Source organism: Protopterus annectens, chromosome 5.part0 (genome assembly GCF_019279795.1).
Source record: "Protopterus annectens isolate FY-2018-M chromosome 5.part0, PAN1.0, whole genome shotgun sequence".
Classification (NCBI taxonomy): domain Eukaryota; kingdom Metazoa; phylum Chordata; order Ceratodontiformes; family Protopteridae; genus Protopterus; species Protopterus annectens.
This window is the reverse complement of record NC_056735.1, coordinates 1,085,480,634-1,085,507,702: the sequence shown is the minus strand read 5'-3', so window position 1 is coordinate 1,085,507,702 and position 27,069 is coordinate 1,085,480,634. Positions and strand designations below refer to the sequence as shown.

The window sequence follows — 27,069 nt, the reverse complement described above, 5'->3', positions numbered from 1 at the left end:
ATACATCCCGAATGGGGCATTGTACTCGATCATTGGTCTGATAAGTGAAGAGTACAGGGGAACAATGACCTCACTAGATCTGGATGTGAATCCCTTCATGATCAGGTGGGCAATGTAGAAGGTCTTTCTAACCACTTTAGCAATGTGAGTGTCAAAAGAAAGGCCACTGTCAACCTGGGTCCCCAGGTCCCTGATAACCTCTTCTGTGCTTAGTGGATTGCCACCTATATGGTAGCTTGGGGTTACCTTGTTTTTCCCGAAGGGTATGAATATACATTTTTTGGTGTTTAACTTCAGGCCATGGCTCTGGCACCAGCTATCTGTTTCCGTGAGTCCCTTCTGAAGGATATCCGTGTCCGATGCACTTTCCACTATGGCGCCCAGTTTGCAGTCGTCTGCAAACTTTGTCAGCCAAAGTCCTCCCATGTTGGCCTGTACTTCTGAGAAGTAGATGCAGAACACTAGGGGGCCAAGGACCGAGCCCTGTGGGACACCACTTGTGACCGGCTTGGAGTCTGACATAGCGCCAGCAACTCTAACCCTGTGGGTTCTGTCCTTAAGCCAGTTTGCAACCCATCTTGTGACATATGGGTTTACATTTAAGCTGGTAAGTTTTCTACAATACCCGAGTGGGGTATTGTGTCGAAAGCCTTTGCAAGGTCAAGGTAGGCTGTATGGACTGCCTTTCCTCATCAATGGCCTTGGTGACTGTTTCGAAGAAGTCGACCAAGTTCAAAAGGCATGATCTTCCCTTGATGAAGCCAAACTGGGTCGGGTCCAATGTCTGCAAGTCCCCTATATCTTTGTTTATGAGCTCCATTATGATCCTCTCCATAGCTTTGCAGACTAGACTTGTTAAGCTTATGGGGCGGTAATTACCAGGGTCCGTAGAGGCACCGCCTTTGTTGAGTGGGACCACAGTTGCCGTACGCCACTCCTTGGGCACGTATCCTGTGGTAAGGCTGAGATTAAACAGCTGCCTTATGTGCGGGTTTAATTCCTCATTTAGCTCGTGTAGCACACAGCCGGGGACACCATCCGGTCCCATTGATGCTGTGTTTTTAGCTTTAGAGAGAGCAGCTTTCACCTGCGCATTTGAGATGTCTGGGAGGCTACACTCTGCTGGGGTAGTTATCTCTCCTTTAGGGGGGGAGAGGGGGTGAAGTTTACACTGAACCTGTCTGCCAGTATGTTGGCAATGTCTGTGGGTTCAGTGATATATATATATATAGGTTTACTATGGTGTGTGCGAGCATGCATAAGTCGAACCTGACATATTCAAATTCACAGTTAGCAAAGTTGACAATGCTGGGGTGAATGATCGATTATAAAATTTCGACAAATGCGTATGAATCGACCATGTGTCATATGACTTATTCTCAGACGTATATCCGTAATTCGCGCAATTGGTACAATATCTATATGGTGCTGTGCTGTACACAAGGTGTATATATCCATGTTAGATTGTGTTCAACTGTAATTGTAGGTGAAGAAGTACGTGTAGAGTCACAGTTAACAGGCATGTCACAGTATGCTTTCTCACTTGTACATTACTTTGAACTTATAGTACAGAATAGTATGTGAAATAGTAAACAAACCAGTTGTATTGCCTTTAATTCCTGTTGTAGTTTGAAGAGTGCTGTGAATGAGGACGTTGAATTCAGGCCAGGAACAATTGGAAATGTGTACGAGACAGTATGTAGTCAAAAGGGTAAGCGACTGCTCTGTGTAGAAGGCTATCAGTAAATGCAGGAAAAAAAAAATAAGAATCGTACGTACTGGTGCTGCGTTAAAAAGCTAACAGGAAAATGTAGGGGTATGTGTATTACAGATCACACAGGAGAAGGATACAAACTGGTAAAGAGCACCATCACATTACCACGGCCCTGACAGTCTTAAAAGTGATGTATATAAGATCAGGTATACTATTAAAAGGAGAGACGCAGTATCTATTGAAGATCCTTGCAAAGTTGTGTCGGAGATCCTGTCAGAAACTCCATCTGAGGTTGTTAATGCATTGCCTAATACATCTGCATTGAAGCAGTCAGTGAACCGCATAAGACAGCAAAAGCATAAATCTATGTTCAGTGACCTGGTTACTTTATCACAGTTAACTGCGGAGCATTTCAATATAAAGAATGGCACATGTATTGTTGAGCATATTGGTGACAGTAGTTCGTTTGGTAATTGTGTTGTGATAACTACAGAGAATAACCTGCAATGGCTGTGCATGTCTGAGTATATTTTAGTAGATGGGACATTCCCCATCAGTACAACAGAATGCAAACAAATATATATGATACATTGCAAAATTCAGGACGCTGGAGTAGGCAGGGTAATTCCTGTGATATATGGTATACTATCTTCAAAAGCTGAGGAGTGCTATAATGTATTTTAGGATGTTGTGCTCCGTTTATGTGTGAAATTTGACCTGATGCTACAGCCAAAGATGGTGTTGAGCGATTTTGAAAAGGGTGCGGTTAATTCAATTAAATCACATTTCAGCAACAGCGTCGCTAAGGGCTGTTGGTTCCATCTATGCCAAATTATTTGGCGTCAGATACAAAAACTACATCTGGCATCCTTGTATGGCACTAACACCTCCTTTTCCAAGTTATGTAAACAGATTCCAGCACTGGCATTCATTAATCCTGAATTTGTAGCTGAGACACTCAATGAAATTGAAGCTGATATGCCAGAGAATGCTAAATTATTATGTACATTCTTCTGAGAGAACTACATCTCAAGTAGGCCATGTAGATATGGAATGACATGTAATACTATAGAGCGGTTACCCCCGTTATTTGAAATCCCATTCTGGAACCAATGGGATACATGCACAGTAGGTTATCCCAGAAGCCAGAATAATGTTGAGGGATGGCATCACCGTTTACATAGTCTGCTTGGGAAACCTAGGTTGTATTTGATGGATTTGTTACACAGTTTTGAGTTGGAACAGAACAGGGTGGAGGATATAAAGGGTAGGATGTTATCATGCATGCCATCATCTCCTAAGAGACGGAGACTTTTAGATAAAGAAGCGTATTTCGCTAGACTACTAGCTCGGAGAGATGACATGACAACTAGAGGTTTTTTGCATTTGGTGGCAGAACACTGTTCTTTTTGAGTTGGCTAACCACCTTCATACACTTACTTTGATATCATTTATGGAATGCATTTGCTTGGGTGATGATCGTGTGGTGTTGATTATGACTGGGACTGCACATTGGTGTATAGCAATGAAAAAATGTTATACTAAATGGCGAGAACATATCTGCAGCTGTTTACTATAATACTACTTGCAGGCATTACTGTAAAACTTGTGAGGAATCACATATGTACGATTCCTTCTCTATGGCATACTAGTAGTGGTTTACTGTAGTCATGGAAATGATGTGAAGATCGTGTTATGGCAGCTGCAGAGTCTGGATTGACGAATGTCGAAAACATCGAATCCACGTTTGCCTATATCATTTTCTACATTATGCATGTATGCAATTTCGGTGTTCTTTTTCGATCATGATACCATTCGATTGAACTGCATTCATCATTCCCATAGTAAACCATAGATATATATATATATATATATATATATGGATTCCTATTACAAGAACGAAAGTTCACTACTTGAAACTTGTAATAGGAAGCCTCACTTCTGCGAAAGTTCACTTTAACGAAAGTGAACTTTTGCGTAAGTGCACTTCACCGAAAACACGACAGCACAGTGGAGGGCATAAAAAACAAGCTATGTCCTCCACTATGGTGCGCTAGTCACGGACCTTAGTGTTAGGGCACGGGTTAGGGTAAGGGGATAGTTAGTAAAGCTATCCCCTTACCCTAACCCATGCCCTAACCCTAAGGTCTGTGACTATCGCACCATAGTGGAGGACATTACTATGTCCTTCACTGTGCTGCAGTCGTCACAGAACTTAACTTATGGGCTATCCCCTTACTATGACCCTAACCCTAAGGTCCGTGAGTACTATACGGAAGTTCAGTACAACACCCATTCATTGTACTGAACTTCGCATAAGTGCACTTTTGATTAAGCGCACTTTCACTGCAGTGAGCATTCCATGCACTATTTTGAATTAGTGAAAATTCGATCTAGTGTATGGAACCCATATATATGTGTGTGTGTGTGTGTGTGTGTGTGTGTGTGTGTGTGTGTGTGTGTGTGTGTGTGTGTGTGTATATGTATATATGTATATGGATTTACTTCAGTAGACCAAAAGTTCACTTACCCGATGAAAAGGCCGACAACTGCAGAACACTGACATTCTGGAACATCGACTTTCCACTCCAGGTAAGTAACTGCTTGGCCATCCTGAAAATATAGTAAAACTGAAGGAAAGTAAACCCCCCCATGTGGGAGGCTTCTTCCCTCCCCCACACCCCCCTATGTGGGGGGCTGCACACCCCATACCCCCTTAACTAACTATACCAGCTCTGAGATGCACTACTGCTGGGGTAAGGGGCAAAGTTCAACAGGGTGGCCAAGCGGTTACTTACCTGGAGTGGGAAGTCGGTGTTCTGGGATGTCAATGTTCTGTGATATATAAATGTCCCCTTATAGTTACTGTCTCTTATAAAAAATACTACTCCAATGTATCAGGAATTCAGCAGCACTGCAGTATTCCACCATCCTCACACCATTTAAATAAAACAGTCATAATCATTGTTTGGGCTTTTGAGGACTGATGGTTGATTTGTGCTGTTCCATTGCTGGGTGGACAAGCTCCCTTTGGAGAATAACTTTTTACATATTATTTTTGGATGGGAAATTCTAAATTCACCCTCAGTCTGACCCCCATGTCTCTGATGGACAGATGTTGACAGTAAGTAATTTAATCCCCAACAAACATATCCTTCCCCCTACATAACCCTTAGCTACCTATCCCACCATATGGGCGTCCAAGGAACTGGGGTACAAAACTGAGTTGGGTTGTATAGCTAGGCTTGTAAAAACCCTGGTGGTTGTTAGCCTAGTATTAACCTACAAAACTACTGCTATTCTAGCAATGATCAATATGAAGAACATTTTAAAGTTGTTTAAGTAAACTTATGTTTGACAGTAGGTGATCACGGTTGCAGTAGACACTCCCTCCTTCCATCCCCCTTGTTTTTGTAGTGTGTTTTGTATGACAGGGTGTAGACATTTGTTTTTTGTTGTTCCTAGCAATGTCATTTCGGGGCTCAGCCTCCCTGTCTCAGTTGGCATGAAAGCATGAAAGCTCTGAAGGGCTGACACCCTAACTGTCTTTTAGTTAGCTTAATTTGAGCTGACAAACAGTTTGGGCATGTGGAAGGTGCCCTGAAGTTTTGAAAGCTGTCCAGCTGTTAAATCCTATGTAGGATGTAACCCATATAGCTTAGACTACTGCAGCAGTGATCATTCAAACATCTGCCATTATGGTACATTTGCTTACACAACTGCACCATTCATGCTTTGCAGGATAAATGGTGCTTAGAAAATTCAAATCAACATTTAGGATTTGATTCATTTGATAATATCTTCTCTGTCTATCTCTCTCCATGACTTTTAATTTCTTTTTTTTTTCCAAAATCTCTTTATTTCAATTTTCTTTTTTCAAATAATAACAACAATATGGTAACTCAAAAACACAAATAAACAATACAAATACCTATCTAAAAAAAACAGACAACAATCTCATTCCGAGAAAATTATACACACACACACACACACACACATATATATATATATATATATATATATATATATATATATATATATATATATGTACACAATATATACGCAAGAAGTCACTACATTGTCAAGTAAAGTATGAGAATTCTTATGTTCATTTGGTCTCATAAGGGATAGTTAGAATGGGGATAGTCTATATATAAAGTAAAAATAGAAATTTAACCATTTATTTTTATGTTTAGGGAAAATATCTAGTTACACATATACTAAGAATAGGGAGAAGATGCAAGAAAGTCTGGTTATACTACATTCATTTCTTCTTTAAAGGTTAGCTTTTCATGACAATTTGTAGGCAAATTTTATTTGTCAAGAATTATATCTAGCAAGTAACCTCAATATTTTTGGTAATAGCATTTGTTTTTTGTTTTTGAATAAATTCATTTGTGAGATGAGATACATTTGATAGCAAGATTGCTAAAATTTTCCCATGTAATTGGTGACATGACATTCCAATTCTTTGTAATAAAGAATTTAATAAGGGCACACATCGTAATAAAGACATGCTTTAATATTTTGGGGAGTTGATTGATATTAATGTACAACATAGCTGTCTCCCAAGTAAGGGTTGATTTTTCATATCCCATCTTCTCTAATCTTACTCTCAAGGAACACTATAAGTTGTGTATCTTAGTACAGTTCCACATGACATGTAAAATATCAGCTGTTTGATCCGGACAATGGGGACATATAGGCAAAAAGTTAGGATTGAATTTATTTAATTTAGATAAGGTCTAATATAGATTGTTAATTACTATAATTTGTGTATATAACAGCTTCTTGAAAGGAGTGAATTTGATTGCATTTTCAATGGCTAGTTTCTTATTTTCTTCAGTCAGTGATTGATTTTTCGTTTGCCAATAGTTTGAAAATAATAAAGAATTCTGATGTGTTGCACTCATTACAATTTTATAAGTCCTAGAAATTGTTTTCCCTTAAATTGCAAGATTTTCAAGTATTAATTTAACTAAATTTATGTTCTGTAACTCAGTGTGTATTTGTGAGAATTTAGCATTTATAAGATGATGAAGTTGGTTAAGGATAATACTATATTTCATAGGAAGTTTGAGTTCAAGTATCATTTGCCCCATGTTAGAGTCTTTCCATTGGTATATATCCCATATTGTGTAGTCTTTTATCAGGGGGTAGTTTGTTAGATTTACTGGTTTATTATTTATTAGTAAATTAGGATTTAGATGTAACAGTTGTATAAGGGCAAAAGTGTAATTGCAATGATTTAAATAGTTTCTGAGTTGTAAGAATCATGTTTTTAATTAGTGGGTGTAAATTCTTCATGTATATGCTAGCCTGGTTTAAATTCAAGAATGGTAAGGATTTGATATTACAGCCAAGGGATTTCAACTGTTCATACCAGATTTTGGTCCACTGGGGTGTCCAAGTATTTATATATGAGTCATAGTTTATTATTTGTATTAGTCTGTATACAGTAATTATACTATAGTAAAGCTTAAAATCTGGTAAACCCAATCCCCCTTATCTTTGGCGAGTACAAGTTTTGCATATTTAATTCTGGTAGATTTGGGATACCATATTTGAAAAGGTAGCATTTAATTGAAAGAGTATTTTTGGTAGAAAATTAATCTTGACAACACTAGCTTTTGACAGTAGAGACATATCAATGGTCTTCCATCTATCCATATCATTTTGAATACTAGTCCATGTAGTTAGTAGGTTATTGTTTATAATATCTTTGAAGTCTGAAGTAAATATTATTCCTAGATATTTTATCTGGTAGTTTATTTTGATCTCACTCATAGGAAAGTACGATTCTTTATGCCCTATATGATTGAGGGGAAATATGTGTGACTTGTTTAAATTTAAATTATAATTTGAAACTACCGAGAACTCATCAATAACTTTAAGTATTTTGGGAGGTCAGTAGTGGGGAGTTGGAAGTATATATTTAAATCATCAGCAAAGGCAGAGTATATAAGATTTGTATTGTGGATTCTGGGAATATGATGAAAGGTTTTTTGTGAAATAAACAGAAGGAGGGGTTCTAGATAAAGCTTAAATAGGTATGGCGAAAGAGGACATCCTTGTCTTGTACCATTGGATAAGAGTATAGGGTTAGTTGTAAGTTTATTTACCTGTATAGTGGTAGAAGCTTTCTGATACAGAACCTGGATCATTTTAATGGATTATAGGTTCATAGGTTCATAGGTTGGTACTAGGCTATCAGCCCTAGGGCCTATACAAGCCTAGCCATAACAATTCCCTGGCTATTTCTTCCCACATTATTTACTTTCCTGGACCCCTGTCTAGCAGGGCAACTGACGTGATCCCTGGGGTGAATTTCCTTTCTCCCATCCAATCGTCAAGGTTCCTCTTGAAGACGTCCAAAGAGGCACTCTGCTTGACATGTATGGGCAATCTATTCCAGAGTCTGGGGAGTCTCTGGGTCAGGAACCTATCCTCAAGCATGTTTTGTTTATTGTGATGACAAGGTTTAGATCCCTGGAGTGTGTAGCTCTGAGGGATTGGGATTTCTTTAAGTGTAGCATGTCCAACAGCTCTGGGTTTGACATGGCCTTGTATGTTAAGCAGAGATTGCCTCTGAGTAGACGATATGCGACAGAGTATAGCTGGAGTTTTTTAAGGCGGTCAGCATAGGGCATCTGCTTTAGGCCTGTGATTCTTTTAGTGAGGTATTTCTGAGGCCTTTCCAGTTGTTGCAGATGTCTTGAGAGGTACATACCAAATGGGGCATTGTATTCTATAATGGGTCTAATGAGGGATGAGTACAGTGGGATAATGACCTCCTTCTTTCTGGATGAAAAGCCCTTCGTGATGAGGTGTGCCACATAGAAGGATTTCCTGACTGTTGTGGCAATGTGGTTATCGAAAGTGAGACCACTGTCCACCTGTGTCCCTAAGTCTCTTATCACACTTTCTGTGTTTAGTGTACTGCCACCTATATGGCAATTCATGGATACATGTTTTTTTCCAAAAGGGATAACAATACATTTCTTGGCATTGAGCTTGAGCCCATGGCTCTGGCACCAAGCATCTGATTCTGTAAGGCCCTTTTGTAGAGTATCCACATCATTTAGGGATTCAATAATGGCTCCCAGTTTGCAGTCATCTGCAAACTTTGTTAGCCAGAGTCCCTTAGTGTTGACCTGTACTTCAGAGAAGTAGATGCCAAACAAGAGCGGCCCCAGGACTGAACCCTGAGGTACTCCACTTGTCACTTGTCTGGAGCTGGATTTGGAGTCGGCTACTTTTACAGTGTGGGTTCTATCAGTAAGCCATTTAGCAACCCATTGGGTGGCATAGGGATTAATGCCCAACTTAGTAAGTTTATCTATGATTCCAGAGTGGGGGATGGTGTCAAAGGCCTTGACAAGGTCTAGATAGGCTGTGTGGACCACCTTACCCTTGTCCATGGCTCTGGAGACTGATTCAAAGAAGTCAATCAGGTTCAGGAGACAAGATCAGCCCTTCACAAACCCAAACTGGGTGGGGTCCAGTGTTTGAAGGTTGCCAATGTCTTTGTTTATAAGTTCCATGATAATACGCTCCATGGCCTTGCAGATAAGGCTTGTCAGACTGATGGGACGGTAGTTTCCGGGATCCAAGGTGGATCCCCTTGTGGATTGGGATAACTGTAGCTCTGCGCCACTCAGTGGGCACGAAACCTGAGGTGAGGCTATGATTAAACATGACACTTAGGTGAGGTGCCAGTTCATATTGTAGTTCATGTAGTACACAGCCCGGGATGTCATCTGGTCCCATGGATGCTGTATTCTTGGCTTTAGAGAGTGCGTTTTGTACCTGTGTGGCCGTTATTACTGGAATTTGGCAATCTTCCGGTATTGAGATGGGCCATTTAGGGGGTGAGAGGGGGGTGAAGTTGGCACTGAATCAATCTGCCAGGATATTGGCAATATCCTTCGGATCAGTATATTTAATGCCATTCTGTTTTAGCTCAGAGCAGATCTGAGCATTGCCATTTAGACTCTTGACATAGTTATAGAATGCTTTGTGGTTGTCTTTGGATTCTTGAGGAAAGCCATATAAAGGCAGTATATTAAAGAGAAAGTGTAAGTTTACTCTATCAAAAGCTTTAGTTACATCTACTGTAAGGGCATATCTGGGACATTTATCCCTATTAAGTAGTCTTCCAATGGTATCTAAAAGGAGGGTGTTATCACTTGTTTGCCTGTTTGTCATAAAGCCCATTTGTTGTTGCATGACTTTTAATTTCTACCGTTTGTCTGCAGCACCTCAGCATTCAGACATATGTACATTGTTTAAAACAATGCAAACACGAGACTGGCCAGAAATTCACTTTTCCTGCTGCAGTGGACTCCACACTGAGTTCAGAATCAGCATAATTACTATGGATGTTATTCTGTACATGTCTCTCAATGCCTTAAATATGGTATGAGCATGGGAAAACATTATTATACTCTGTAGTCCCTTGAAATTGTCAAAGCAACTGTCAGGTGCTATAGAAATAAGAGAAAACCTGCATGCTACATTAAAGTTATGTGCTCTCATATTTAACCCTGTAATTTGAAATGTATGGTCTATAAGTACATGCCTCAGCATACTTCACACTACAATAATCTTCAGACTCCTAAGTTAGCAGTAACAACACATAAGCTAGAACAATGAATAGGAAGGGAATGTTCACAGGGGAGCTTTCGTATTACAAGATGTAAATGAGAACAAGATATGCATTAGGCAATTTTGTTAGAGTCACATAAATAGGAGTGGGTGAACTGGGGTCCAGGTTACTGTTGGAGAGAAGCTGTGAATGTCTGAAGCTGACTAAAGTACAAAGATCTGTGTTCCAAGCTATTCAACAAGCAATGATGGCAGTGTGCACAGATGCGTGCAGTCTGCCATTTACACTTTAGAGCTTATCTAAACAATTTTGTGCTGGTTTGTGCTTGACTGTGCAGCAGCTCGGTAAGATAAGTTTTTATTTGAATTCATATTTTGTTTTTTGCCACTGTTTTTCAACTGTTTGTAGGAAGGAAGGGATAGCTTGTAGACAAGAAGATTTACTTTGATTTATATTTTGTTGATTTACCTTTAATTTTTACTGTTAGTTGTTAGAATGGGATAGGTTTTAGAGAGGCAAACTCTAGCTACCATAAAGGACCTAGCAGGCTATAAAGTCACACAGACTGCAGAGAGGAGAATCCTGAGCTTATCTAAACAATCCTGTCTTGGCTTATGATTTATTGATCATCGACTGCGAGTGATAGTGAGCAGAATCTACTGCTCACATTTGCAAGTGATGTAAAGAAATTCCAGCTTTTGTCTGACTTTCAGAACTTGTATGATCAGAGTATCAACCTTCTTCTTCTTCCGACTTTTTTCCAGTAAGGGGTCACCACAGCGGATCACCTGTCCGCATCATGATTGGCAGTGGAGTTTTACAGTGTTGAGTTGCCAGCCCAGTGCCCAACCTTCCACAGAAGGCACACACATGCACACACTCACACCTAGGGCCAATTTAGAGTGTCCAATCCACCTACAGCATGTCTTTGGGATGTGGGAGGAAACTGGAGCACCCAGAGGAAACCCACGCGACCACAGGGAGGACATGCAGACTCCGCACAGAAGGCACCCCAGCTGAGTCAGAGTATCAACCTTACTGTACTTAATTTAACATTTAGTTCTATAGTGTCTGTATGATTTTTCTCATAGAAGTTGATTTACGGTCTCTGAATTCTGTGGTAACTGGTTTTGATTATTATTTTCTTTTAGAATTTTTTATTCATTTGCAGCTGAATATGGATTCCTTTAATGAGCATGTCATTAGTGATTTTCTAAAGCACAAATATCTAGTACAGTGTGTAATAAATGCTATGCATATTTAAAGGTAATGACTGATAACACATGTGATCTGTGTTCCTCGTGTCAAACATTGGAGGATTTGCTTACCATTATTAGTAGTAAATCTAGACTTACTGAAAACGATTGCACGTGTCCAATCGGCACAGCTTGGAGAAATTTATTAATGACTGGACTGGTGAGATAAATAATGTTAGACCAACAGCAAATAGAACACATTTAGGAAAGGATGCGTCTGTTTTCCGTAAAGATCACTCGACCCCTATGAAAGAAGAAAATGGCCCTGGCAACTTTGGAATTATGGATACAAGAATTCAGCAATCTCAGGATTCAGAGCATTTAGAAGGAAACAAAAAAATAAAGAAAGGAAGAAGTTCACAACAAATAAGAAATAAAAAGAAACTGATAAATGTCTCTTAAGAAAATACATACTAAAACGATACTGCCTTGTTATGTATCACACAGATTACATGGAATGATAAAATTTTTAAGTCAGAAAAAGGCAGCATTTTTCAAAAAGAGAAGGTAGAAAAAAAGGCAAGGGACAGGTGAAAAGGAATAAATCAAAACTGAACATGGAAGGAATGAAAAACATTATTGCAAGGAAAAAAGAGAAAGATAGACATTGACAACATGGTTCAAGCTGTGGATATACAAATTCAGCGGATGAAAACTGTATGCTTGCAAATGTAATGGACAATAAAAACAGTGGGATTAATAAGACTAATGGTGATGAAGATCATTCCTTTGTAACAATTCATAGAGCAGATATTACTGAATTAGAAGATGAGGATTCTTCTACTGTGGTCAGAAAATGTAGCTGGAGATTCATTTACTACAGAAACTGATATTTACATTTGCAGAGAAGATAATGACATATGTACAGAATAGTGTTATATTTACCAGGAGTAAAAATAGAGGATGCGAAACAAGCATTAGACCACCTTAATGTAAGGAAGTACAGATCTGTTTTTATTCATGTGAGTTCAAATGGTCACATCCACAAGTACTCTCTGACTGTTAGGAGATTACCTACAGCCCTCTTAGATAGCGTAGCTTGTACAGGTGTCAGGACATATTTTTTACAAATCACATATAGAAAGGAGCGTCAGGTCATCGTGAATGAAATATTTTTTGAATGAATACCTACATGAAAAAATGTCCCGTTTTGAAAAATGGAAATGTGTATAGCATCCAAACTTAATTTTGGGCATACTCTTTCAGACAGGATGACATGCATTTGTCAAGATCAGGGAAGATAATTTTGCAGCATATATTTTGCAATATTTGACAAACACAAGGCAGGATTTTTGCCAGGGTGAAAATTTAACAGTTCACAGATAGCAACATTTGATGCACCTCTGATGGTTGTTAATGCTAGGAGCATTAATAATAAGTTTTTTTAATGGAAAGTTTGCTACGTTCCTGCAAGATTGATGTTGTTATCATTTATGAAACATGGTTAAAGAACAATGACTGGATACCAGTTCTGTCAGGGTATAAATGTTTTTTACTGTAACAGACATTCTAACAAAAAATCAGGTGGAGGCATTATGATAGGGATTAAAGATAGTTATGAAATCTGTGATTATTACATGTTCAGTGAAATCACCAGTTCTATAGACTGTGTAACTACAACAATAAAGACAACCCTTTTTCCCTTTGAAAAAAACCCGGTTCCCATGAATTACCACATCGATGGTAGTCCACTGAACACAGAAGATGTCATAAGAGGTCTGGGGACACAGGTTGACAGCAACCTCTCTTTTGACCACCACATTGCCACTGTGGTCAGAAAGTCCTTCTGTGTGGCACATCTCATTACTAAGGGTTTTGCATCCTGGAAGAGGTCATTGTCTCCCTCTACTCTTCCCTCATTAGGCCAATCATCGAGTACAATGCCCCATTTGGCATGCACCTCACTAAACACCTGCAACAACTGGAGAGGCCACAAAAGTACCTCACAAAGAGGATCCTCGGCCTTAAACATTTGCCTTATGTGGACAGAGTAAAAAATCTCCAACTATTCTCTGTCTCATATCGCCTACCTAGAGGCGATCTCTGCTTGACATACAAAGCCATGTCTGACCCAGCTCTGTTAAAAATGCTACATCTAAAGAAATCCCAATCTCTCTGCACCACACGCTCCAGAGACATGAACCTCATTAGCACAATCAACAGAACATGCTGGAGGGACAGGTTCATAACCCAGAGACTGCCCATGCTATGGAATAGACTTCCCATACATGTCAAGCAGAGCACCTCACTGGCCCTCTTCAAGAGAAATCTTGATGAGTGGATGGGAAATAGAAAATTCATCCCAGGGATCACTCCAGTGGCTTTACTCGACAGAGGCACTGTTACTAAGGTCAGCTGGTATGATGCCAGGGTAATCCTATGGGCTAGGCTTGTAAAGGCTCCAAGGCCATTAGCCTAGTACAAACCTATGCACCTATAAACCCTGGAACATATAATAATTGTTGGTTTGTATAGACCACCAAAGTCAAGCGCTGATGACCTACAGGAATTCATACATTTCTTGCATGAAACACAGGAGAGAAGAAACAGACTGGAATAATATTTATTCAACAACATTTGGAGGGAAATTATTCACAAAGTATGTTCAGGAACAACAATTGCTTCAGATTGTAAAGAAATGACTTCAATTTCATATCATATTTTATCTTCATTGATATGCAATAATCATGTGTTTATAAAGATTAATTTGTTGCTTAATAATTCTGTCAAACTGAAATCTAAACCAATGTACAGAAGATTAATTACATATTATATGGAAGCAAAGCAATCACTATGTAAAACTAATTGGAGTGATGCGTTCAGTGAAAAAACTGCAGATGGCTTATGGAAAGTTTTGAAAGTGAAATTGTTTTAGTGCAAAAAAATCAAACAAAAATGTTTACCATCAGGATTTAGGTGTACAATATCAGAGGGATATATTTCCATAAGAATAAGATACCTGATTAAGGTGAGAGACAAAAAAATATAAGAAATGGAAAAGAGGTTGAACTACAACTTTGAAAAATGAAATAAACAAGCTGGACAAACAAATTAAGCATAGTGTGAGAGAAGATAAAAAAAAATTGAAGAAATTTATATAAATATAATGAGCATAATAGGAAACCATTTTATAGATACACAAGATGTGGAAGGAGTAAAGACATACAAATTGATAAACTGTGTGTAGATTCTAAAATTTATTCTCAGAAAAAATACAGATTATACATATAGTTACAAAATCTTATGCAAAACAGTTTGACTCCACAAAAGGGGTGACAAGTTGTCCTAGTAACATCTAGGCAAACTCAGATACTGAAATTAAATTAGATTATATTGAAAAAGAATTATGCAATCTGGATGCAAACAAAGCACAAGGAGGAGACATAATTAGTAATAATGACCTAAGAACACTTCAGCAAGAACTTACAGTTCCATTATATATATTATTCACTATGTCATATTAATATGGGGAGATTCCTCAAGATTGGAAACATGCACTTATTAAACCTTTCTTTAAGGGAAAGCGGAGTAGAACAACCACAGAGTCATACAGACCCAAAAATCTACTTTCATGTTGTGGAAAAGTAATGGAAAAGCTAATAATGGATACGTTATTGTCAGAAATGGAAAGGCTGGGACTTGAAACCATGTATCTGTTAAAAATAGATCTATTATCACCTGTAATATGATGTTCTGTGCCTGTATAATAACTGCTATGAATGAAAAATTGTGCTGTGATGTAATTTATTAACATTTAACTGACATGGTCTTACACAAAACACTAATGAATAAATTAGAATATTGATGTACTCTTTGTAAGATGGATAGCTGCATGGCTTACAAATAGAATAGGCAATTGGACAGGTGAAATTCTTGGTTACAGTCAGTGTGTCCTACAGAGCTCTGTCCTAGGCCCATACTTGTTTAGATTGTGTCTTACAGACCTATCTTTTTCATCTGAGGTGTTCTACAGTCTGTATTTAGATTACTTCAAATTGGGTAAACTGATTGCACCCAATCCTCTAATTCCTCTAATAACCCTCCCCCATGAACTTCTTAATTCTTTACTACACTTGCCTCACTATAGTTGCCTTATCTCCTGCCTAGTATCCTGTAAAAAAAAATTGTCAAATTTGTAATTTATCCTTTGCCTAACTGCTGAGTAAAAACCATGTTTATAATTGGTTAGTTCTAAACTTTGAACTGTATAATGCTAATATATGATGTTACTGTCCCCATTCTGTACAGAGGTTCCCCCTGAGCCTCCACTTCTCAATTTCTATGCTTGTTAATAATGACCCATTTTTTGTAATTGTATAATTCTACTTTCAGTTGGTACTTTCTTGTACTGTGTTGCTTTTCTTGTATCGTGGAGCTTCTCTCCTCAGGCCTCCACTGAAAACAGGCTCAACATGACCCAGTGAGTTCCTCAGTTAACAAACTACAAATAAATAAATAAATAAATAAATAAATAAACGTGTTACAGATTGTATACAAAAAAATTGACTAAATTGACCATTTGAGCACAGGAGAATAACATGCTCATAAATACATCAAAACCTAAACATACGAGATTTGGGAGACATAAATTGAAAGGAGAATATTTAATACAGCACACAGTGATTGAAACTGTAGATTCATTTAAGGACCTGGGTATATGGGTGAATCCAGCTTTGAATTTTTCTAATCATGTTAACCAACTGGTTAATGATAGTTATAGAACCATTTAGAGGAAACTACCTCTGGGAATGTTTGGGGTTATCAAAAAGTACTAGAGAATCATCAGACAACCTATGTAGGAGGTTCTATAGGAATGAGAAGTGTACTAATTGGTTCTCTGACAGAGTAGCTGATGCATGGAACAGACTACCAAATTATGTTAAAGCAAGCACTAGTTCAGATATTTTTAAGAACAGTCTGGACACTTATTATTGGAACAGCTGTTTTCGTATATTGGCAGGCTAGAAGGGCATTAATGTCTGTGCTTGAAACATTTGTATTTATGTATGTACCAGCTGTCCTGAGGTATCACTGGAAATAAGTTTAGGTTTTGGATGTATGTCCTAATGTTGCTTCTGTCAGTTTCAGTATAACTATTCAAAATGTATTACCTCAAAACACAAATACTGTGCCTTAATTACCCAAAATTGCTTACTTGAGAAAACATATCATTTAAAGACAAGTGGTCACCCTGGAAGCAATTTTGTGCAGTTATACAACCTATGCAAAGCAGGTGTTTTTGTAGAAGATCAAGCACCCCATGCACCCCCACCTCCTTAGCTACCACAACCCTAAGGTATTTGGAGAAGGAGTGAAACATTCTTGGATTAAATGGTCACTTTTTTCCTGAGATATGGGAGTCCTGACGTGAAAACTAAGCAGTATATTTCAAAACCACAAACAGTGCTACAACACACAGTGATTAAACATGTATTATGAAAGGTGCACTCAACAACTATACTTGAGCAGATTAAAAAATAGCATTTGCTACTCCTGAAAAGGAAGAGAACCCATTTATATCACATAGTAGGAAGGGGGTATGTAAATGAATATATAAATAAATAAATCTTGTGGGACATAAGTTAGAAAACCACGATAGACAAGTTTCCTTGCATCTAGTTTTTATTCTACCAGAGAAATGAAAATGGACAGAAGTCTGATCGCTCACATTCGAACTAAAATATGTGATGACCTGTTACTTCTGCAGTGCACACATGAAGAAATTAACATAAAATCAGTTCTTGGGCTTAGCAAAATTAATGTTTTACATGCAGGTAGCAAAGACAGTTAATTGCTAACTTGAACGTAGCTTGTCTTCTGAAATCTTGGAACTTTTATTTATTTGTTAACCAATTAAATCTACTAGGCATGGATGGCTCCTTTCAGGTGTGACTCAGAAGCATACATACAACAGTCCCAAGAAATAATTTAATTAAAGTGGAGGACAACCTATGCAGACCCAGGGGCATGAATTGCTGAGAGCCACACAGAAGCCAAATGGAAACTGAAAGAGACACACTCAGGATATAAAGCTAGAGAAGGAGGCTCAGTAGCTGCAGATAGTCTTGGTTCTTTGAGCTAAACTGTCAAAATATGACTTCTCACTTTTACATTTTTAAGTAATTGTCATATTTTTGTTTTTCAGAACAACATCGCAATACCCCTGTGATTATATATCCTACCATGAACCCTGTTGCTGCTACCCTTGGTAAGGAATAGAAGTAATAATAAATTTTGCACTGATTTAATAACTTTCAAAGTAAAACATACCAAGATGGTGAGACCTACCTTTTCTCATGCATCCATTACAGAGAGAGAGAGCAAGAAAGTAATATCAGATGTAATAACAAGAAAATGTATTTATTTTTGTTTTCTGCAATTACTGATCAGGTAAGGAAGAGAAGTTGACATAACTGTTTTTTGTGGCGTGGTGAATATACTTGGGATTTTTTTTTTGTTATAATCATACAGATAAGGTCATAAGAAAGAACACCATATCATATGGGCTGAGTGTGCCAAGACCAGCCATCCTTTGAAACTGTAGTGTTTATTAAAACATAAACACAAATAATCAAAGGAATATATGAGTGAGGAATGTGAAATAGCAAAATAAAACACATGCAGAGTAAGTTTTGGAAGAGTAAGTAGGAGAAGAGATGACACAAATTGGAAAATATGTACTACTAATCCCATGATGTTCAAAGTCATTTTGTTGAAAAGTGGCTGCAGGGAGTTTGCCACAACTTGATTTGTTCCTTAATTAATCCTTTAGCTGCCTGTTGTACTGCACCTATTTCAATAGTCTGCTACTATACCACTATCCCAGACTCTGCTACTGAAAATTATCAGTGTCTAACAATTATTGTCCACATCAGTCAAATATGAGCTTCCCCAGTAATGTCATTTATAGAGAGTCTAAAAATGTAATCATCTTGTGGTGTTACCTAGCAGGGTCTGCATCTCCTTATAAAATGTGCCCTACTACATACCTAAATATAGGCACGCAGTATTTACACTAAATTGGTGATTCACATGAAGTGCAAATAATAGCTCCTGCAGGGAAACAGTAGTCATAATTATAAGTTTTTTGGTGTTTTTAAAAAAGTCTACATTCCTTGCATTCATCTTTTTTATTAGCAGAACAATCTGTCCTCATCACACCTAATGTTGTAAAATAAGCATTTTAATTGCTTAATAACTTATTCCTCCACCGATAGTCAACCATTACACTATCACCTGGAAGGCAAACTGGTTAACTGAAGGGAGTGTAGGAAGTGTGTCCAAGGAAACACTGTCACCACAGAAGAACCTGAAGGCATCAAAGCCTGGTGCCTGGTCTTATGTAACGGGAAGTTATTCTTTGGAGAGATTATGTTTACAGTTAGTCTAGAGCATTTCTCCCTCCCTAGGCCTCTACTGAAAATTGGCTTTGTTCCAAGTCGGACTTTACCGGTAAACAAATGTTAAATAAATAAAATCTTCCTGTTCTGGCTGCCCAAGCTCACGGTTACTATGGAAAAGCCTATGCAAGTGTTTCAGAGGTATACTGCTCAACTTCTTTCATCAAAGATTTCGGACAAAGCCAAACATAACAGCGGAATAAAGGCTCGAAACCTGGGACAATGTTTAAACATTACTTATTCATTTAAAGCTTTATTAGAACAGGTTTTGCATCAACATGCATTTTCTGATTCATACTTCTATTACATTTTAATGTCTGGACATCAGTAACTGACTGCAATCCTTTGCATACCTCTCAACTTTTCTTAAGACGTTTGGATAAAGCTGAGAATGATGGGGGATAAATGGCCAAAATCAGGGGCAGAGTTTAAATATTGCTGTCATAAACTTAGAAAGCTGCTTAGAATAACTGGTTTTACATTGACTTGCATTTTCTGAAGGATATGAAGTCTCAGACCCGAATGTCTCATTATTTAGTGGGAACAGTCCTCAAAGGTTTGTCAGAAAAAAAAGAACAGACCTAAAATATGAGGCAAAAATCTGGACATTCTGTAACATTCTGGAGATTTGAGAGGTATGATCCTGAGTGATTTGCCAGAAAATGTAACAGTTTACAAGGGACAGGACATAAATATGAGGCAAAATCAGGAATGTTCCGCAAAATTCTGGAAAGTTTATTTATTGATTGCTGTTTGTTTACTAGGTAAGTAGGCTGGTCTGCTGATCCTTCTCAGTCACCACCCAAGATCAACAACAGTAAAGATAACAATTTACCCAAGTCAAAAAGACATTACATTCATTACATTCATGTACATATGTTGTACACTTAAGTGGTATGTTTAATTTCCGCAGACCTGTGTGTTTATTGCCTTTCATCTACTGAATACCAGGACAGGCTTTGTATCTCCTGTCTAATAGCCTGTTTTAGGCAGAATTTGTCACAGAGATATATTTCAATGAAGCTAGATTGACTTCCAGTGTACTAATCATTTTGCTGTATTTAATTATTCATCCATTCATTCATTCTCTTGCACCCAATTTGTGCTATTCAGGATCATTACGGGGTAAGCAGAGATTTCCTAACAAGCTATGGGAGAAAGCCATAAAACCAATTTAGATTCATGGATATTCTAAGGCTAACACATTTTATGACCATGCATACTTTGCCAGTGCCCTTCTTCAAGCAGTATCTCCCTTTTGCTTGTGGGCCATACCAGTAAAGCCCTGAGTAAATGTAATCACTAGTTTGTTTAAAGCAAGCTAGTGAATCACACTGGGTGACATGTAGGAGAAGCTTATTCCAAAGGTTTATGAGGTACTGCCTTATAAGCATGCCTATCCACTATTCAATATTTATCTGCTGATGAAGATTTAGGTCCCTGTTTCTAGTAGTGGTGGAGATATTGGACTTGTGGAGAAACAGGAGGTCCAGGACAACTGGGTCTCTATTGGTGTAACCAGAGAGACAGATCTCACCTCAAAAGTCTGTAAGACACTGAATAAAGGGATAGAGCTTTTAGCATATCTCTACAGCTCAGGAATTTTAGGCCTGTGATCTTTTTGGTTAGAAACCTTTAGAGTTTTGCTAATTGTTGAATACGATTAAAGAGATAAATCCCAAAGGGGGCATTATACTCAATTATTGTCCTAATCCCTGATCAATGCAGATAAGGGAGTGATTACCTCTTTAGACCATGAGTATATTCCTTTGGTAATAAGATTTGCTAAATAAAAGGATTTCCTGACAACTGTTGTCAGATGATAGTCAAAAGAGAGGGAGCTATCAGCCCACATATCTAGGTCCCTGACAAATTTTTAATTTTGTAGTTGTGTGTTGGCTATACAGTATAATGGGGAGAGGGATTGTCTACAAAAAGGGATACTATACTTTTTAACATTTAGTTTGAGCTCATTTTTAGTGCACCAAGGGTTTACTAGGGGGAGCTCATTCAGAAGTGTTGGGATGTCATACTGCGACTTATCCTCCAGTTTGCAGTCATCTGCAAAGTTTGTTAGCCAGAGCTCTTGGCTCTCCACTTAGAGATCAGAGAAGTAAAAACAAAAAGGAGATATGCCAACAATGAACCTTAAGGGGATAACACTGATCACATTCATACTTACTGATGAGGTCCTGCAAATTGCACTGTGCAGGCTCTGTCTATCAGCCAGTTTGCTATCCATCTTACCACATGTGGAGGGCAATTTTTTTTAAATGCAATTAGGTTTTGTATGAGGCCAAGTTTTGAAGTCTTTCACCAGGTCAACATACACCACATGCACTGCATGCACACCATCTACAGCTTCTGTAACCCTTTTGAAGAAGTTTCCCAGGTTAACTAGACAGGATCTATCCTTCACAAAGGCAAATGGTTGGGAGTTAATTCAAATAAGAGACTTGATATCACATTTTGAGGTAAGTCATAATACACCCCATGGTTTTGCAGATTAGGCCTTCAAGACTGATATGACTTTACACAGGTCAGTTGTAAGGCCACTGTTATAGAGTAGCATCACTTGTGCAGTGTGCCACTCATCAAGGACAAAGTCATTAAAGTTAAAGAGCTTGAGGACTCTCTAAAAGGGCATGCTTAACACTATTATGCAACCAGGAATATGATATGTAGCAATCAAAAAGACAAAGTCAAAAGGATTGTTGTATACCAGAAATCTGACAAAACCAAGCATCTTGCATGTTTCTTTTTTATCCAGATGTTACAGTGTTATAATATGTTTTAGGGAGAATAACCAACCTTGTTAATAAGTTGTGTGATGTGCTGAAATGGGGCAGTCCCTTGCAGTACTGAATATTTTGACTTTGGCCTTTGATGAAATGAAACCCTAAGAAGAGGACTCCATGGGACCCCTGCCCACTGTCCACCGTCCCTCCCACATACCCTTATTGTGCCCCCTGCTTCCATCCATCTTGGTCATATGACACCCTTCAAATGACATTTTTTCTTGTTCTCCCATACGTTTCGAACTCTTCGGGTTTTTTCCTGCTTTGTTTCAGTACATCCTAAACAGCTAAGACTCCACCTAATAAATGAGGAGGAAATAATCAAACAAAGCCAGCGGTCACAGCTACTCCTCACCCCCAGAAGCCATTGGGTTCTAGATGCTCTAGAGCTCGAGTTGCATGTTAAGAGTTTTTTTTTTAAAAAAACCTTTGAGACCAAGATGGCCTGAACAAAAATTGTGGCTAAAGAAAGAAACTCCTTCTTGTTCTTCATTATCTTCCTGCATCTTTTCACCCCTCCCTTAATGGCCATGGCTACAGTGTACTGACTGCTGAGGAAATAATAGACGTAAGCTGATAGTCCGCAGGCTGTCTGGACCTCAGACCCATGGGATTCTAGACAAAATGAGGTACATTTTAGAGCTTTTATCCCAGCATTTTATTACAGTTATAGAATGGACAAAAATCACGACTAACTAAAGAAATCCAGTTCATTTTTTTTCTTTCAAGGAAGAAATGCGTTGTGCCCAAGGCTTAATGATCAAAGTTGACAAAAACGTAGTTGCCAATAATCTGAGAAGATAGATGCTTGCAAAGATACATGAATTGTATCTTTAAACAGTGTCTGTTTGTGTCAAAAGAAAAAAAAAGATAGTTAATGATATCCAGGATGCGGAATCCTACACCAAGGCACTCTATATGCATCTTCAGGATTGCATGGACCGTGCTATCCCAAAAAAAACCAAGACTCCTTCCTCAAGCAAGAAGAAACAAGTCTGGTGGACCCCGGCCATAAGCAAACTTTACAATAAAAGGAGGAGACTTATGCAAAAAAGGGCCAAATCTCAAGTAGAAAAATCATCCCTGATCAGCATTAGTAAGAAATTGAGGGCCCTCATCAAGTCAACTAAAGCTAATTTTGAAAAGAAAGTTGCCAAGGATGCCAAGGAAAACCATAAGGCCTTCAATGGCTACGTCAAAAACCCAAATGGCAATGCTCAGGTCTGTTCTGAGCTAGTACAAAATGGAACAAAATACACTGACCCTTCTGACATTGCCAACATCTTGGCTGACAGGTTCAGTGCAAATTTCTTCCCCCCCCCCTCACCACCTATAGGGCCTATTACCATTCTAGGGGATTGTGTAAGTCCAATTATTATTGATACGTTGGTTAACAAGGCTCTATCTAAAGCTAAAAACACTGCCTCCATGGGACCAGATGGTGTCCCAAGCTGTGTCATACGCGAGCTCCAAAAGGAATTAACCCCACATCTTAATACCCTGTTCAGTTTCAGCCTCTCCACAGGATATTTGTCAATAGAATGGTGCACGGCAATGGTGGTCCCACTACACAAGAGTGGGGCCACAACTGACCCTGGGAACTACCGACCAATAAGCCTGACCAGTCTGATCTGTAAGGCTATGGAGTGAATCATTATGGAAATCATAAATGGAGAGATTGGGAACCTCCAGTTGCTGGACCCCACAAAATTCGGCTTCGTCAAGGGCAGATCATGCCTCCTGAACCTGGTGGATTTCTTTGAGACAGTTACTCAGGCTATAGATAAGGGAAAGGAGGTACATACAGCTTACCTTGACCTTGCTAAAGCATTTGACACCATTCCCCATTCAGGTATTATTGATAAGCTCACCAGCCTGGGCATAAACCCTTATGTCACAAGATAGATCGCAAACTGGCTCTCAGACAGATCCCATAAAGTAAGAGTAGCGGGATCTATGTCCGAATCCAGACCAGTAACGAGTGATGTGCCTCAGGGCTCTGTCCTGGGGCCCCTCCTGTTTGGCATATACTTCTCAGAAGTACAGGCAAGCACGGAAGGGCTGTGGCTGACTAAGTCTGTGGACGACTGCAAACTGGGTGCTATAATAGAGTCTCTGGCTGACATGGAGATCCTCCAGAAGGGCCTAAATGAGACTGATGCATGGTGTCAAAGCCATGGTCTTAAGCTAAATGCAAAAAAATGCGTAGTAATTCCCTTTGGAATAAACAGAGTACCCGCAAACTACAACATAGGAGGTAATCCCCTGAAATCTGAAGAAGAAATAAGGTATCTAAGGACCCAAGTCGATAGTCAGCTTTCCTTTGATAACCATGTTGCCAAAGTGGTTAGAAAATCCTTCTATGTGACTCATCTGATCACGAAAGGGTTCGCATCAAGATCTAAGGATGTAATGGTGCCCCTCTACTCTTCCCTCATCAGACCCATTATTGAGTACAATGCACCAATTGGAATGTACCTGGCTAGGTATCTCCAGCAGCTGGAGAGACCACAAAGGTATGTAACCAAGAGGATTACTGGCCTCAAACAGTTGCCCTATGCAGCATGATTGAAAAAGCTAAGACTGTTCTCTGTTGCATACCACTTTCTCAGATGCGATCTCTGTCTAACGTACAGAGCCATGTCCAACCCAGAATTGTTGAACATGCTCCATCGTAGCAAAACCAAATCTACTCGAGCTACACACTCTAGGGATATAAACCTCAACACAACAATGAATAGAACATGCTGGAGGGATAGATTCCCTTCGCAGAGACTTCCCTTACTATGGAACAGGGTCCCGATCTACATAAGACAGAGCCCCTCACTATCACTCTTCAAGAGGAACCTTGATGAGTGGATGGGTAACAGAAAGTTCACACCGGGGATCACACCAACAGCACTACTAGATAGAGACAAGGGTACTAGCTGCTAGTACAAGGGTCTAAGGAACTACTAAAGGGGCGGTGAATACCGCACAACATGGCTGGACTAATATATGCCTTCGGGCAGATAGCCCAGTACCAACCTATGAACCTATGAACCTATAACCTATTGTGTATCCTTCTTTTATTAGATTGGGATGTAAGTGAATGAATAAATGGCCTCAGTCATATATATCTCAAGTTACTGGTGTCACAAATTGTATAGCTTGCCTGTTCACCCCACCACTAAAAGGCACCTACCACCATCTGTGCATACATCTGACAATCAGAATATAGGAACATATTTTAACTTGTGCCTTTTAACTCAGATACCTGTTTGCAATATGCCTCCTTATTCCCACATATATATATATATATATATATATATATATATATATATATATATATATATATATATATATATCCACACACACATACAACACATCTACTTCCATATTAGTCTATACATATATATATATATATATATATATGTGTGTGTGTGTGTGTGTACATATGTATGTATATATTTATATACGTATATATATATATATATATATATATATATATATATATATATATAAACATTTCTTATACATATACATATTTTTCAATGACCATCTTTAAGGGGGTTGTTTGGAGTAATGTTGCTATTTTGTTATGTTCTCAAACTACATATTTGAGAGGAGATATACACAATAATTCTTTTAATTAAATACTTATTGAATGCAAGGTATTTTTTTATATATTTTTGTATATATTCTTAAGAGAAGTTTCTGTGCTTTAAATATATATTATTATATGTAGGTAGGCAATGTTAGGCATAAGAATGAACACAGAATTGTATAGATTTGTCTGTAATGAGATGACATAATGATCATAGAATGGAGATTGGTTGGATTTAAAGTTTGGTAATGGAGGGAAATGTATTTCTACTGTGATGTTTTGTAGTAATTGTATGTCTGATGAAGTGCCTATATGGGGACAAATGCGCTAACATTATTTATTAAAGATCGTTTTATTTAAGTCGTGCTTGTTACCTCTTTCAGTAAAATATTTTTGTTTTAAAAAATAATGACTACACAGTCCCGGTCCCACAAAAGCCACAGTGAACTTCTGTGAATAATACTTCTGAGGTTTAATTGTGAGGAAATTAGAGAAATAATGACCGTCCCAAACAAGTTGTACTGACTTCTATGTATATCTCTTGAGGTTTGATTGAGAGGAGAATTTAAGAAATGGTAATCTTGCTGTTTCCAGCCCCCACCATCCACAAACACACACACACACACACACACACACACACACACACACACACACACACACACACGCACACATGCACGCATGCACACACACACACATAACACTTTCAGGAGCTGTTGAATGTCTTTGGGCTGTTTTTTTTTCTTATTTTTTTTTTTTTTTTTTTAAGTTGTGCTACTCTGGATTTTTTGAGCATTTGCTGATGATTACTTTTGTTAACTAGTAGCTATATTTGTTGCTGCTGTGCTCTGTATGTGGGAACTCTTGAAGGTCCTTTCCCTGTTCTTTCCCTCTAGGATCTGCAATTCAACATTTTATAAGCACAGGAGACTTATGTTGGACAAGGAAGGAGAGGCAGTTACTTCTTACTACATAGTCCTGCCATTGGATGACGCTCTAATTGGGCCAACGGTCACATCACTCAGCTTTCCAGATTTTCATGGAATGTCCACACACTTGTCTTATATTTTCTGTCTATTCCTTATGAAATGTGTGGAATTCTGTGAAGTCATTGAAAACTGAAGTCACTAAGTAATGACATACGTCTGAGTTTCAGAAAACATATTCTTCACAAAATGCATGTTAACACAAATTATTTTTATTTAATTATTTTAGCAAAATCCTATGTTTATGAGCAATTTCTTAAAATTTGCCTCTATTTTTGGACCTCTATTCCCCATTATTTTAGGTTTTGTCCAGATTTCTTTCACTATTGGGTTGAAAGGTATGCCAGGGGTTTTTTCTGCTATCGTAAAATGCTTAAGAAGCCTACCATCTACCCAAAACCTTGTTGATGGGATGTAGAGTCCTTCAGCCCCATGTAGGGCCACACTTACAAATATCAGATCCATCAGCAATAAACTGGACATAATCTCCAAATTGTATGATGGAGACCTTGCTTTTATTATAAAAATCTGGCTGGATTTTAACTTTAACATGGGGGTTGTGGAGCTTGGTGAATATCTTTTGTAGGTCTGCACATGAAGTGTGGGAGGGAGGATTTAATGACACATCTAAGTGTGTTTTTAATGTAGGAATCTCATATACTGGCCACCAGCTGCTGTGAGGAAAAAAAATCTGCAAGAGTTCATCGACATCTTCTTTGATGCA

General features: G+C 38.4%; 1 protein-coding gene across 1 annotated transcript in view; it reads left to right on the top strand.

Annotated features, from left to right (window-relative positions):
- Nucleotides 1-27,069, top strand: part of LOC122801535 (interleukin-1 receptor type 2-like) — a 311,639-nt gene that overhangs the window by 148,455 nt on the left and 136,115 nt on the right. Inside the window, exon 6 of the mRNA XM_044070956.1 lies at nt 17,724-17,786. Coding sequence (XP_043926891.1) covers nt 17,724-17,786 — 63 coding nt within the window. The remainder of the gene's footprint in view (nt 1-17,723; nt 17,787-27,069) is intronic.